Genomic DNA, 14,743 nt, shown 5'->3' with positions numbered 1-14,743 from the left:
TCGCAAGGGCCAAGCTCCCAGTTGGGTAACTCCGTGGATAGCCTCGGGCCTTCCCCACGCGCAAGTGGATCTCCGACGTGCCTTCCGGCAAGCCTCTCCCGGATGCTCCCCGCCGTTTTCACTATGAAGCTTTTGGCCAAAATGTCGCGGGCCTTGTTTCCTCCGGTACACGGTGGCGGCCACACCACAACCGCGGTTGGTGTGATCTCGCAAGACTACAAGCGCCTTCGATGTACAATAATGGTACGCGCAAGCACCGAGTGGTAAGAGGTATGCAAACCTCACTAAACACTAGGCCTAAACCTAGAGCAAGCGCATAAGTGGTGGTCTAATCAACCTAAGCACTTCGTAAAGCACCTACGATAATCACTTAATGAATCACTAAGCACTATACAAGTGGAGATCACTAAAATGGTGTACCAACACCCTTGATATGTTTCCTCAGCTCCACACACTTCAAATGACAGGCTGGGGGTCTATTTATAAGCCCCACTGAGAAAGTAGCTGTTGGGGACGAAATCCCGCTTTTCTGCTACTGACCGGCCGCTGATCACGTCCTGACCGGACGCGTCCGGTCACATGACACCGGACGTGTCCGGTCGCAATTTCGCCGCTCTGGATCCTTTCTGTACTCGATCGGACGTTGTAGTCCTACGTCCGGTCGATTTGCCGCCAGCGTCCGGTCAGTACTGAATATGTTGCCGGTGATGATGAACAGTAGCATCGGTGCGTCTGGTCGATTTTAGTACTCAGCGTCCGGTCGCTGCTACTGACGCCTGCTGTTGTCGAGCCTCTTGATCGGAGCGTCCAGTCACTTTCCGCCAGCGTCCGGTCACCTTTGTAAGCTCGTTTCTTCGCGATCTTGCGTACGGCTTGGTTCCTATCTTCGTGCTTGGACTTTACTTGATATCTTGGGTCTTCTCTTGTGCTTCTAGGGTTTTGCTTGTGGTGTTGATCATCGGATCATCACGTCGCCTTCGTCCAAGTCACGTCTTGCACCCTATTGAACTGCAAAGCAATCATTTGCAAATTCATTAGTCTAAGTTGGTTGTGTTGGTCATCAAACACCAAAATCCAAAGTAAATGGACCTAGGGTCCATTTTTCTTACATGAACGTCTACGTTGTACTGTGTAATTCAAAAAAAATAGGCTTCAACCCTAACAAACCTAATCTACTAAGATACGCTGAGTTTGCTATGATGTCACACCCTGGCTTCCTAAGATTCTAAGATTGTTTGCTGCTAGCTACTTTCTCTATGGACAAATGTAAGGGTTTTTATTATGACAAATTAGAGCATCGCCTGTGATCTCTTTTAAAACTCACTCTCTAAATCATCATTTCGAGAGCTATTTGTATAAAGGCCATTCTCTAACCGTTTTCTATATTTTTTGTGCACTCTAAATGGTCATTCTCAAATCTGGATATAACTAATGAAAATACTATTGCAGGAATTTTTTATCACCAAAATCTCGGTTGCTAAGCATTAGGGAAAGATAATATGCCTCCTTCGGCTTGCTGAATCTTGACTGAAACTGACTAAAAACAATGTTCTGGCTGAATTGTTGTGTAAAAAACACTATTCTGGTTGAAAAAACAAACCAAACAAGCCGAATATGGGGTAAATCAAATAGGACCATAGGGGCCGTTCGCTGGTCTGGTTCAGACCAGTCAGCCGGCTGCTCCCCCTCTCAGTTTACTGTTCATCAAACCAGCCGAACATATGTTTTTCTCTCACGACAATTCAGCCGGAACAGTGTTTGTCAGCTAAATTTCAAACTAGCGAACGAGGTCGTCTTCTGAATTTGCTCTTAAACGGAGGAGAAAATAATTGCGATGCCCCTCATAATTAATGCCTGCCTTGTTAGGTAACTGATGATGCTATAAATGACAGGCATTAATTTATTGGGCCCCTTACTCAAATGATGAGGGAGTGGAAGCCTTGGAAGGATTTCATTAGGCAAAAAATTTCTGCCTTGTGCTAGAAATGCGTACATTCATGGACGGGGAAATCATAGCATCTCAGAGTAATTAGCCTACATCTTTCACGGATTCTGATGTTTCCCAGCTAGAGATTAGGAGAGCAACATGAGCAATCACAGGCGGTTGCAGTTTCCGTCATCGAAATGAAAAGGATACTACATATCCCTTGCGCCTGCAGCAAACTGCAAAGAGAGCGCGAGCTTGTTGGTAGAAGAAAGTAGTATATGCCCCCATGACATCGAGTCCAGGCAGCAGCAAGCTCGAGCATGAGGCGGAGAAACCCCCACATCCACATGGGCCGGATGCCCTTATGATGAAGAGGCTTGTGAGCAGGAGCTGGGAGGAGTCGAGGCTGCTATGGCGCCTTGCCTTCCCGGCGCTCCTGGCGGAGGTGTTTCAGTTCTCCATCGGATTCGTCACCACCGCCTTCGTCGGCCACCTCGGAGAGGTGGAGCTCGCGGCTGTCAGCGTCGTCGAGAACATCTTGGATTCCTCTGCCTATGGAGTCCTGGTGCGTCTAATTCCTTCCTGTGCCTAGCTACGGAGCAGCAAGCGATGCATGCAATGGGTATATTTGTGTGATTGATTTCCTCATCGATCTTGCTCATGTTGGATCCACCGCGCGCGCGCGCGCGTGCAGTATGGCATGGGCAGCGCGCTGGACACGCTGAGCGGGCAAGCCGTCGGCGCCGGGCAGCTGGACAGGCTGGGCGTCTACACGCAGCAGTCGTGGATCATCTGCGTCGCCACCGCGCTAGCGCTGGCGCCGGCATACGTCTTCGCGGCGCCGCTCCTGCACCATTCCCTCCACCAGCCCGACGCCGTGTCGCGCGCCGCGGGGCCGTACGCGCGGTGGGCGGTCCCGCGGCTGCTGGCGCACGCCATCAACATCCCGCTGCTCATGTTCTTCCAGGCGCAGAGCAGGATCTGGGCCGTGGCGGCCATCTCCGGCGCGGCGCTCGGCGTGCATGCGGTCCTCACCTACGTCGTCGTCGCGCGGCTCGGGTACGGCCTCCCCGGGGCGGCCGTCGCCGGGGACGTCTCCCACTGGCTCGTCGTCGCCGCGCAGTTCGCCTACATGACGACGGGCGGCCGCTTCCCCGACGCGTGGAAGGGATTCACCGTGCGCGCGTTCAGCAACCTCGGCGCTTTCGTCAAGCTGTCGCTCGGGTCGGCCGTCATGATCTGGTTTGTTTGTACTCTCCGTCGATCCACATTGCAGGCCCGGATTATTAGCTTTATTTCCAGAAATTTATTTTACTTCTATATATGTACTGCTCCCCCCCGTTAAAAAAATGTTTAGCATTTTTAGTTCAAGGTAGATTACGCACGTATATTTACTATTTTTTTATTAAAAAAACACTCTAATTAAGTAATCTTAAGCCGATATTTATAGTTGTACATAAAGCTCGGGAACATGCACGGGGTTCAGTGCACCTCATGCACGACTCGGTCTAGTTGCCAGTTGCCAGTTGCCAGCGTGCAGGTTGGCACAACTCCTTGGTACGACAAGTGCTTAGGCCGGCCCCCTCCCTCTTACCTCTAGATCCTCTGACCTCAATCCTCAATACTCGGCCCTACCCTGCCTCTGCCTTCGCCTCCGAGCGGAGCAGCGACATTATGAATGAGAGGTTCGCCTGCTCTGGTACCTTTGCTCCCGACGACAATGGCTCCTCCGAGTTGCCTGAAAGGCTGGCGTCTCCGGCTACTTATATCTTTATTACTCGGCCGTGTCTGCTGCACTAATTCAATAAACAGTACTTTTTAGTGAACGAATAGTATTTTTATCTCACAATAAATCAGCATAAGCCCAACGCCATCCTCGTGTGACATGATGACGAGCTGTTGCATGATGCAACTTCATGCTTCGGAGAGACATAACACAGAACATGGCCATGTTGCGCATGGGCTGAGGCTCGGGCACTCGGGTGGCACAACACACAGGACACGGCCCTGCTAGCACCACGTGATGTGCCTACCTCAGTAAAGCCGGATTGTACTTTTTTCAGGCCCGAGCCGTGCCGTGCGTGACGGTCCATATGGGCAGGCTAACTAGTAGGAGTATACTACATGTACAGGTGTAGTACCACGTAGTGTTTGGTTCTTTAATCGCTCCTAAAATTTATATCATATCGAATGTTTAGATATTAATAAGAAGCATTAAATATAGATTAATTACAAAACCAATTACATAGATGGAGGCTAATTTGCGAGACGAATTTTTTAAGCCTAATTAATCTACCATTTGTACATGTTTACTGTAGCACCACGTTATCAAATCATGGACTAATTAGACTTAAAAGATTCGTCTCGCAAATTAGTCGCAAGTTGTGCAATTAGTTTCGTAATTAGTCTATATTTAATACTCCATTCATATATTCAAACATTCGATGTGACAGGAATTTTAGGAGCTCTCGTAGAAACCAAACAGGCCATATATATCTTCCTTGTTTTGTGGGTTGTGCTCTGTTGGACATGGTTTCTTTGTCATGTTATGCAATTATATATGGTCTAGTCTTCGTTCTTATGATAAAAGCATTATACACACAGCTTGGAGTTTTGGTACTACACAACACTTCTCATTTTCGTGGGTCTCCTCGAACAGGCCAAACTCCAAATCGATATCATGTCTGTCTGGTGAGTGTGTTTAATTGCAATTATACAATCATACGTAGTATATCTGTTGGAGATACCAATAATTCCTCATATATGGATTAATTTATGAATTGGTTTCGTCGTCGTCTTTCTTCTGACAAAAAAAAACTACTGCAGCCTCAACTTCGAGTTCATGACTATAATGGTTGCACTGGGCTTCAGCACAGCAATCGGGTATGCAGGAAACAGACCCAATTGATATAGTACGCAACATTGGAGATTATTAAGTTCACATATATTGTTGCATTGCTACATTAATGTATTATTATTTGATTGACAAGTAAAAATGCCGTGGTCTCTCCAGCATTAGGGTGTCCAACGAGCTGGGTGCAAACAGGCCCAAGGAGACGAAGTTTGCGGTGCTTGTGGCAGTATCAACATCCATCGTCATGGGAGCAATCTTCATGGGCGTCGTCCTCATTTGGAGGACAAGCCTGCCGAAGCTCTTCAGCGACAGCGAGGAGGTGATACACGGTGCTTCCAAGCTGGGGCATCTCCTCTCTCTCACCGTTTGCATGAGCAGCATCTGGCCTGTACTATCAGGTAAGGTAGTACTGCTTCACTTGCATGATGACAGGGTGCCAAATGAGTTTGAGTTAGTTTTTGGTCTAAATTAGACATACATGTGTGAAAACATATATGAAAGAAAATTCCTGTCTGTTTTATTTCAGGCGTGGCAGTAGGAGCTGGGTGGCAAGTGCCTGTGGCATTCATAAACGTCGGTTGCTACTACCTAGTGGGCATTCCAATGGGTATCCTGTTTGGCTTCAAGCTAAAACATGGCACAATGGTAAACTAAAATCCAGTTAGAAATCACTATCTATTTATTCGGCATTAATTAACCACAATGCTAGCTGTTTGATCAGCTGAAGCAATGTTTGTATTCATTTATCTGTGGAATTAAAATTCAAATTTGCAGGGCATATGGATAGGCATGTTGACAGGCACGTTTCTCCAAATGTCCATACTTCTTGCCATTATCTTCACAACAAAATGGGATAAACAGGTACGTACCACATTTAATTTACTCCCTGTCAAAATAGCTGGTGAATGCGTTTTCGCAAAACTATGTACTATGAAACTGGGTGACAATTGCAGGCCGCTCTGGCAGAAGTGAGAATGGCGGAGTGGGGAGGAAAGAACGAGAACCTGCCACTGATGGAAACAACACATACGGATAATCATATGGCTCCTGCAGAAGAGAAAATGTTGGCGCAGCATGACAGCCAGAAGAATGTAGAATTAGTGCGCACAGATTGATCACGGGATATATATTGACTTCAGTTCTAGACAATATTCTTCATTGTTTAGTAGGATGATACAATAAATCTAATTTCTTTTTCTGAAAAATTCCAAATACTCCCTCAAGTTTGGACTACGTACGTCTAAAAAAACCTATAAACTAACATTTGGATTGAATTTCCCTCAGTATAATTTTTAGCTGGTCCTTACCTCTTCATAAGATTTGGGTTTATTTTCTCCTTGTTTCCTTTCTCCACATATCGTAACTCCTATCAGTTCACTTAACCCCACTTTAATTTAGTTGATATATTAATTAGCAGATATATCCTTGTTAGTTATTGATATTGATTATGCATTGTTTTCCTGAGGATAAATATAATACTCTGCAATACTCTTAGGTGAAAGATACAATTATATTTGTGTGTTTGCTGATTCATATCTATCAGGTATAAGAATCGCTAACCGATTAACCATAATTGTTCACATCTTCACATAAGTCTAGAATGAATCCACTGAATGAAAAATTATCTTATGAGACTAGTGGAGATGAAACTAGACTAGTGCCTCCTTTTGTCCAGATAGAAATTTGCACAGCACAATGATTACCGAGGCCTCCATCCTATAGTAGAACTCTAAAACAGGCCAAGAAGCCCCCTAACAGTCAACAGCCCAGCTAAGCACACCAAGGCTTACCATGTGTTTGGTTGCCGGGATGGGGGTGTCCTAGGTGAGATGTCCGACCTAGACTCGTTTGGTTGGGAGGCAGTTCGGGCAGAGTCATCTGCGATGGGGATTATTCGGCAAAGATGCGGGGCAACCCCTTCCCCCAAATTTCAATGGACAGGGACGTCCCTCTTGGGACGTGGGCTTGTTTGCGTGGAAGAACGATGCCGGCAGTGGGGGAGGAGAAGAGAGAAGGTGGTCGTCAGCGAGGTCCGGGCGTGGACCTCCGTCGTAGCCGTCGTGCGGGCGAGTGCCAGGTCCAGCTCCGGCGGTCTGGCCCCGCCACACACACCGACAAGATCCGGTGGCGTGGGGGATCTCCGTCCTGGCCACACGAGCAAGCTCGCGGCAACAAGAACCGGGCTCCGCTACACGACCAAGCTCGCAGGGGAGCTATGGGCCCGCTGTCGCCTACCGGACTGCCCCACTGCAATGCCGGCCGCTGGCTAGGGAAGAAGGCACCAACGGAGGAGATGAGGTGCGCCGTGTCCGTGCGCGAGGACAGGCGGTTGCTGGTTGGAGATGAAGACGTAAGGAGAGAACCAAAATGAGAAAAAATGATAATTGGGTCCCACGTATCAGTAGCTGATCCCACTTTGTTGTCCCTGATCCAAATAGAAAATGGATTGTCACATCACTTCTCAACCAAATAGAGAACTATACCATCCCGTTCTAGGAACCTGAGTTGGGACCATCCCGTCCCACATTCCACTCCCAACCAAACGCTAGCTTAGCCAACATCGAGGTGACAGTCTCAGCGCTCGTCTCTCCCGGTCTACGTATGCTACGCCAGTCGACCAGTTACTGAGTTACACACTCTCTGGTTACGAGCTTGCGACTCCCCCTTGTCGTGCAGTGGTCCGCGACATCGCCTCTTGCTGCTACAGATTGTTTCTTTGATCTCCAATTTTTTCCATAGTTCTAGCTAGTTAATTTGATATGAGTTTGCTAGATTACGTAGTTATGGTGCATCTAAAAACTCTCTATTCCTTTAAATTATTCTTTATGAAAAAGGGATGGAGCCTGCTAGGTTCACTTTTCAAATTTTGCCATGCCAAAAATTGAGCAAGCTAAAAGTTGGACAAAAAAATTACCATAAATTTGGCAAGTCAAATGTGAGAGTTTAGTAAGTTTTGATAGCAAACTAAATACTAAATAAAACCATAGCTTACCAAATCTTTGGTATAGTAAATTTTGAAAGTGAACCATTCAGGCTCGTGTTCTTCTGATGGGGAAAAGAAGGGAGAGAGGAAAGTCCATTTCATGTTCAGCTGCTGCGGGAGAAAAAGAGACAGAGGACAAAGACTCACGAGGAATAGAGCATAATCAAGATTCAGTGTGTCCTTATTAAAAAAAAGATTCAGCGTGCCAGGAAACAAGATTGGGTATGTGACTCCCGTACGCGGCTCCGTATGCTTCCCTGCCTAATAAACCCGTGATATGTGGAGCTTCAGTTGCGAGTATGCTTCCCTGACCGACTTCCCTGCGCCCCCTCCCACTCCCAATTTTACCGAGGCTGCCACCTTTTGTCATCGGAGTGGGCAGCCTCACGGAGCGCCGTACCCAATTTTTTTTTCCCCTGAGACGGTCTCTAACAAGATCCAAACTTAAAATGTGTGGCGAGACATTTAAAATTAGTCTTCAACAGAGTATCTATATGAAAGACCTATTTTAAGTTGTCTGAGAGATACAACCTAAATATAGGTATCCTCTCTTCTGGAAATCTATTTATTAAAAAGATTTTTTTTAAATCTGATTGTTGGAGAAGATATCGATTAGGTATTGAATCTTTTGTATATAATGTTATTTAAAATATGAATATGTCTTGTATTTTAAGTTGTGTCGTCGGAGATAGCCTGACCGACTTCCCTGCGCCCCCTCCCACTCCCAGCGCTCTCCTCCCGAACCCACCGCTGCCCCGCCCCGCCCTTATCCACCATCTCGCAGCCTGGGCTCAGCTCCTCCTCGCGACGCTCGCCCGCCCGCCGCAGAACGCTGGCAACTGCCTCCGGCAACGCCCGCCCACCTCACTCGCCCCCGCGGGACGGCACCTGTGGCCTCGGTGCCGGCGGGAAGGTGGCCGCCGCCCTCGGCCGCCCGCGCGTGGACCGTCCCTACCACGAGACCTTTGCCGGCGCGTGCGATGTCTGCTATCCTCCACTCCTCCACATCTGATCGTGCACCATGTGAGCATGTGACAACCCCTGGTGGAAGAAGATGAATCGATTTGAGATACAAGGATAAGGCTCAAACCCCATGGAAGAAGATGGATAGATTTGAGATCCCCTTCTGTGTTGTCTGGTGGATGGAGCTCCAGTGCTCCACTGCACAGGTAAGCGATCACGATTCTTGATGGGCGCTTGGGACTTCAATCCCTCTGCGGATCCCTGTAGAAATTAACACTACTTTGCTTCCCCTTTAATATCCGCAGACATCAAGATAAGTATACCAGTAGATCAATCAGAAGCGCCTAGTTGAGTGAGGCAAGCAGGAAAGCAATATGTCCCTTCAATACAGCAAGACGAATTTGTCCAATGTCCATGCACATCCTTAATCCCCTTGTGTTGTACACTAACCTACTTTGTTTAATCTGGGAAGGTTCTTCTCCAATTTGTTTGGTTCCAAGTGCTTCTTGTATCTTGCATTCATGTGTACTCTGAAGAAATGGCATGTGCTACTTGAAATGATTTATGTAGGCAAAATTAACTAGTCACCTATCCAAAAAATGGAAAAAGTCTACTCCACCCCCTCAACTAAGGAAGGTGGTCTACATAACCCCCTCAACTATGAAACCGTCTGTTTTACCCCCTGAACTTTCCAAAACCGTCTAATTTACTCCCTGGACGGTTTTTCATGGCGGGTTTGCTACAGTAACAACGGGTCTGCTACAGTGACAGCGTGTTTGCTACAGTACCGGTGTTTTGAATTTTCTCTTTTTTTTTTGTTTATTTTCGTTGAATTTTTGAAAAATCATAGTAAATCATAGAAAAATCGTAAAATGAAAAATCTAATTTTATTGGACTCCACATGAGTAGATTTACACAGTGAATATATAATACGGTATGTTTTAGTACAAATTTTTTTTGTAGCTTTAGATTAATTGGAAAATCTAATTTTGTCTGTAATTAATTGGAATAATTCATAGCTGCAGCTTCTATGGTCCAATTGTGGTGAAATTTTTATGGTACGCTTATCACTGTAGCAAACACGCTGACACTGTAGCAGACCCGCTGTTACTGTAGCAAACCCGCCCTGAAAACCCGCCCAGAGGGTAAATTAGACGGTTTTGGAAAGTTCAGGGGGTAAAACAGACGGTTTCATAGTTGAGGGGGGTTATGTAGACCACCTTCTATAGTTGAGGGGGTGGAGTAGACTTTTTCCTCCAAAAAATTGTCTGCACCTTTGCGAATCAACACATGTTTCAACTAGATAGTGAACCTCTAATGCAAATCAATATCATTGCATATAAATAGGGTCCATTTCTGCTTAGGTTGTCAATAGATATTGGACTGTATGTAGTTCCCATCCTACTGCTTTGTTTAAGTTTGAAAGGTATGTATGCTTTTGAAACCAAGTTTGTGTTTCAAATTAATTAAGCCACTGAAAAATCTATTGGTAGTTCAATTGCTTCTATTATGGTTCCCAATCTACAATTGTTCATATTGCACTATGTATGATGTAACACTGCACTACAGTAGGTGTCTCGCTATTTGTTAATAGATTAGATCTCATCAATATCACATTTGAAGTTGCCGCCTCTCACTATTGCTCTCATTGCTGCCAGCACATATAATCATCTGCCAAAATAAAATTGGGATACTGCTTGTTGAATAATTTGCAGCTCATATATATTAAAAAGATGTTTCAAAAAAAAAAATGATCCTGTTAGAGTCGAATTGTTTTAGCGCCGTTCCCCACTGTGGGCTCTCTTCACCAGAGGAAAGATCTTGCCTGTGGGACCTGCCGCGTGTGATTTAGCGCCACTCCCCACCATGGGCCTGCCTCATGCCGTCGTGAGATCTGGGAGAGAGCCATGGGATGCGCGGGATTTGCCCCCATTGTTGGTGGAGGGAGGGAGAGGATCATTGGCTCTTTGCTGCGTGACGAGTAGGAGGCGTCGGAGAAGGGGGATGCAGACGTGTTCGGGCGGGCGCCGCCAGATAGGCGAGAGACGTCGACGACGAGCGGCACAGGCTCACGCAGCGGCTTAAGTCAATGCTCGATAGATAGATTTATAGAATAGATAGATATGCCCATGACATCGAGTCCAAGCATGATTGAGCTTCAGCATGAGCAAAAACTCAAATGGGCTGCTTATCATGAAGTGGCTTGTGAGCCGGAGCTGGGAGGAATCAAGGCTGCTGTGGAGCCTTGCCTTCCCTGTGCTCCTTGCAGAGATGTTTCAGTTCTCCTTCGAATTTGTCACCACCGCCTTTGTTGGGCACCTCGGAGAGGTGGAACTCGCAGCGGTCACCGTCGCCGAGAACATCTTGGATACCTTTGCCTATGGACTCCTGGTGAGTTCTCCGCTGTCAGCAATGGAATTGCGTTGTGTTCCCTATTGATTTTCACTTGCATGCTAATATGCAACATATGCATGTAGTTTGGCATGGGCAGCGCACTGAACACGCTGATCGGGCAGGCCGTCGGTGCCGGGCAGCTGGACAGGCTGGGCACCTACACGCAGCAGTCGTTGATCCTCTGTGGTGCCATCACACTGGCGCTTGCACCGGCGTACGTCTTCGCCACGCCGATCCTACGGTTGTTCCTCCACCAGCCAGTCGATGTGTCGCGCGCCGCCGGGCAGTACGCCAGGTGGGCGATCCCGAGATTGTTCGCGCACGCCATGGACATCCCGCTCCTCATGTTCTTCCGGGCCCAGAGCAGGGTCTGGACTTTGGCGGCCATCTCCGGCGTGGCCCTCGCCGTGCACGCCATGCTCACATACATCGCCGTGAGGCAGCTCGGGTACGGCCTGCCCGGGGCGGCTGTTGCTGGCGACATCTCACAGTGGCTTATTGTCGCGGCGCAATTCACGTACTTGACCGGCGGCCGCTTCCCCGACACATGGAAGGGGTTCACTATGCATGCGTTCAACAACATCGACGCTTTCATCAAGCTGTCGCTTGGATCGGCCGTCATGATCTGGTTAGTACTTCCCCGTTGATACACGTGCGCTACTTCATAAATTGTTCAGCTTCTGTCACGTTATGTAACAGACTCTGTAAATCGATTTTCAAAAGTGCGTTAACACTTAATGGTTACAGGTAGCACAAAAAAAATCTACTGTGTCCAACCAAGACAGCATCAGTAAAAGATCATAGATTGTGGAGTAACAACCCAAATCAGCATGTGGACCAACAACACAAATCTGAACCCAAACATAATCAATTGGTTTGTTGAAATGGTTACAGGAAGGGAGCAAACAAGCACACAGCCTAGAAGTACTGGTGATCTGGATACTATGGAAGCAAAGAAATGAGAGGATTTTCATGCAAATTTTGAAACCTCCACAGTCTAGGCTAGCGGAAATACATGATGAAGCTCTCCTATGGTCTTTGGCTGGAGCAAAACTACTAGCGCCACTAATAGAAATAGTAATTTCAAGTAATATGTAATAGGCAGTTTTTTATTTCCTTCAAACCTAATGTGGCCGTCTGCCACCTAAAGGATAAGTTGGGCAGTTTGCGCTTGTCCAATCTCTGCTTATTATTAATATATGCTGGTAATCAATCTGGATCTTTCAAAAAAACATAGCAGGGGCTTTCTTGAGGTGGTTCTTAATGGAACTGCACCTCTGGAAAAACTGGCGCCTCTGAAAATTGTTTGTAGTAGTTGTGGTCATTGCCGGCTTGCATCTTTCTAGATTTTACATTTTTTCCTTGTTTTGTCTGTTGTGCTCCGTTGGAAATGGTTCCTTTGTCATGTTTTGCTATATTACTATAATCAACCATTACTGTCTGTTGTGTATACATTACATAGTTTGGAGTTTTGGTACAACACATCACTTCTAATTCTCGTGGGTCTCCTCAAACATGCCAAACTTCAACTCGATATCATGTCTGTCTGGTGAGTGTTTCTTTTTTTTCAATTATACATCATAAATCTGTTGGAGATAACAATGATGGCTTATATAAAATAATTTATAAATTGATTTCAACATCTTTGTGTGACAAAAAAAAAAACCCTGCAGCCTCAACTACGAGTTCATGGCAATACTGGTTGCACTGGGATTCGGATTCAGCACAGCAGTTGGGTATGCAAGAATAGATCCAATTGGTATATGCCGCATTTGATATTATTAAGTTCAAATACATTATTGACATGCTACACTATTTGAATAAAAAAAATGTTGTGGACTCTCTCCAGCATTCGGGTGTCCAACGAGCTGGGTGCAAAGAGGCCCATGGAGACAAAGTTTGCAGTGCTTGTGGCAGTATCAACGTCCATCTTCATGGGACCAATCTTCATGGGCGTTGTCCTCATTTGGAGGACAAGCTTGCCAAAGCTTTTCAGCGACAGCGAGGAGGTGATACATGGATCTTCCAAATTGGGGCTTCTTCTCGCTCTGACCGTATGCATGATTAGCATCTGTCCTGTACTATCAGGTAGTACCGCTTCACATGCATGGCAGGGTGTCAAATAAATTTTATTTCGTTTTTGCTCTAAATTCGACACAGCTCCCTGCAAATTGATGTAGTACGTATATTATGAAAACATATATGAAAGTCCAGTGTGTGTTTTTTCTCAGGCATCGCAGTGGGAGCAGGGTGGCAAGTGTCTGTGGCATTCATAAACATCGGTTGCTTCTACTTAGTGGGCATTCCAATGGGTATCCTGTTCGGCATCAAGCTAAAACATGGCACAATGGTAAACTAACATTCAGTTAAAAATAAGTATCCATTTCAGAATTAACTACAATGCTGTTTGATCACCTGAAGCAATATATGTTTGTATTCATTTCTTTGTGGAATATTCAACTTAACTTTGCAGGGCATATGGATGGGCATGTTGATAGGCACGTTTCTCCAAATGGCTATACTTCTTACCATTATCCTCACAACAAACTGGGATAAACAGGTACTACATTTACTCCCTGTTAAAAATTTCTTTTTGAGGAAACCCTGTTCAAAAAATTTCTAGCTGGTGAATGTGTGTTTTGAAAAGTTATGTATGAAACTGGGTGTAACTATTACAGGCCGCACTAACAGAAGTGAGAATGGCGGAATGGGGAGGAAAGGAGAACCTACCACTGATGAAATCTCCACATACAGATGATCAGATGACACCTGCACAAGAGAAAATGTTGGCGCAGCCACAGGACAGCAAGAATGTAGACTTATTGCGCACAGAATGATCACAGAGTATATTGATTCAGTTTTAGGCAATATTTTATTGTTGTTGACAGCTAAAATGGGATTAAAAGACTCGAAGATGGACTGGAAAATCATGGGCAAAAAAAAAAACGAATTTGTATAAAATTGGGCAAGTTTACAAACTCCCTTAAAAAATCGGCCCATGTGCTTTTCCTTTGAAAAATCAATCCGATCTCACGGGAAACTTATAGTTTACGTGTGAAATAAATTTTTTATTGGGATAAGACACGCCTCGTTCGTTTTGTTGAAAAAACAAACAGAAACACTGTCTTGGCTGATTTGTTGTGAGAGAAAAATACTGTTGTGACTGAAAAAACAAATTGAAAAAGATGAATTATAAGAGAAGCGAACATGGTCTATTTATACAAGATTACAGTCAATTGAGAGATCTATCTATCGGATCATAAAAAAACACCTCTACCTTTATGTTTACCCTAAACCCTATCTTTTTCAACCTCTCTACTATCCAACACTTCAATGGGATTTGCTAGCGTTGTAGGTGGCCTTGACAATCATATGACAACCCCATTGTGTGTCTCCTTGACGGACTTCCTAGAACGCATTTGTGGATTTTTCCCGTAAAGAACTAGTGTCAAATAGGACTTGTTGACCTGCTACTGAAAAATAGTTGTAAGTTATTTGGTTGAAACTAGTATAAAACCTACTCTCTCCCTACCTCCCGTAAAATAGCTTAAAGTAGAGTCCACAATGCTTTCAAAATTGTACTACACAAAAGCAGCTACTTCTGAAAAAAAGCAGCTTCTGG

General features: G+C 45.6%; 1 protein-coding gene and 1 pseudogene across 1 annotated transcript; both read left to right on the top strand.

Annotated features, from left to right (window-relative positions):
• The first annotated feature begins 1,934 nt into the window (after positions 1 to 1,934).
• Positions 1,935 to 6,100, top strand: LOC136490777 (protein DETOXIFICATION 33-like). The gene is made up of 8 exons (XM_066486968.1): positions 1,935 to 2,492; positions 2,622 to 3,169; positions 4,532 to 4,618; positions 4,754 to 4,810; positions 4,941 to 5,179; positions 5,308 to 5,426; positions 5,556 to 5,642; positions 5,735 to 6,100. The coding sequence occupies exons 1-8, from the start codon at positions 2,214 to 2,216 to the stop codon at positions 5,894 to 5,896; spliced, it is 1,578 nt and encodes a 525-aa protein (XP_066343065.1). The 5' UTR covers positions 1,935 to 2,213; the 3' UTR covers positions 5,897 to 6,100.
• Positions 6,101 to 8,828: 2,728 nt separating this feature from the next.
• On the top strand, positions 8,829 to 14,082 carry LOC136490767 (protein DETOXIFICATION 33-like; annotated as a pseudogene).
• Positions 14,083 to 14,743: the final 661 nt, after the last annotated feature.

This window comes from Miscanthus floridulus, chromosome 1 (genome assembly GCF_019320115.1).
Source record: "Miscanthus floridulus cultivar M001 chromosome 1, ASM1932011v1, whole genome shotgun sequence".
Classification (NCBI taxonomy): Eukaryota; Viridiplantae; Streptophyta; class Magnoliopsida; order Poales; family Poaceae; genus Miscanthus; species Miscanthus floridulus.
This window is presented reverse-complemented; position numbering and strand designations above follow the sequence as displayed.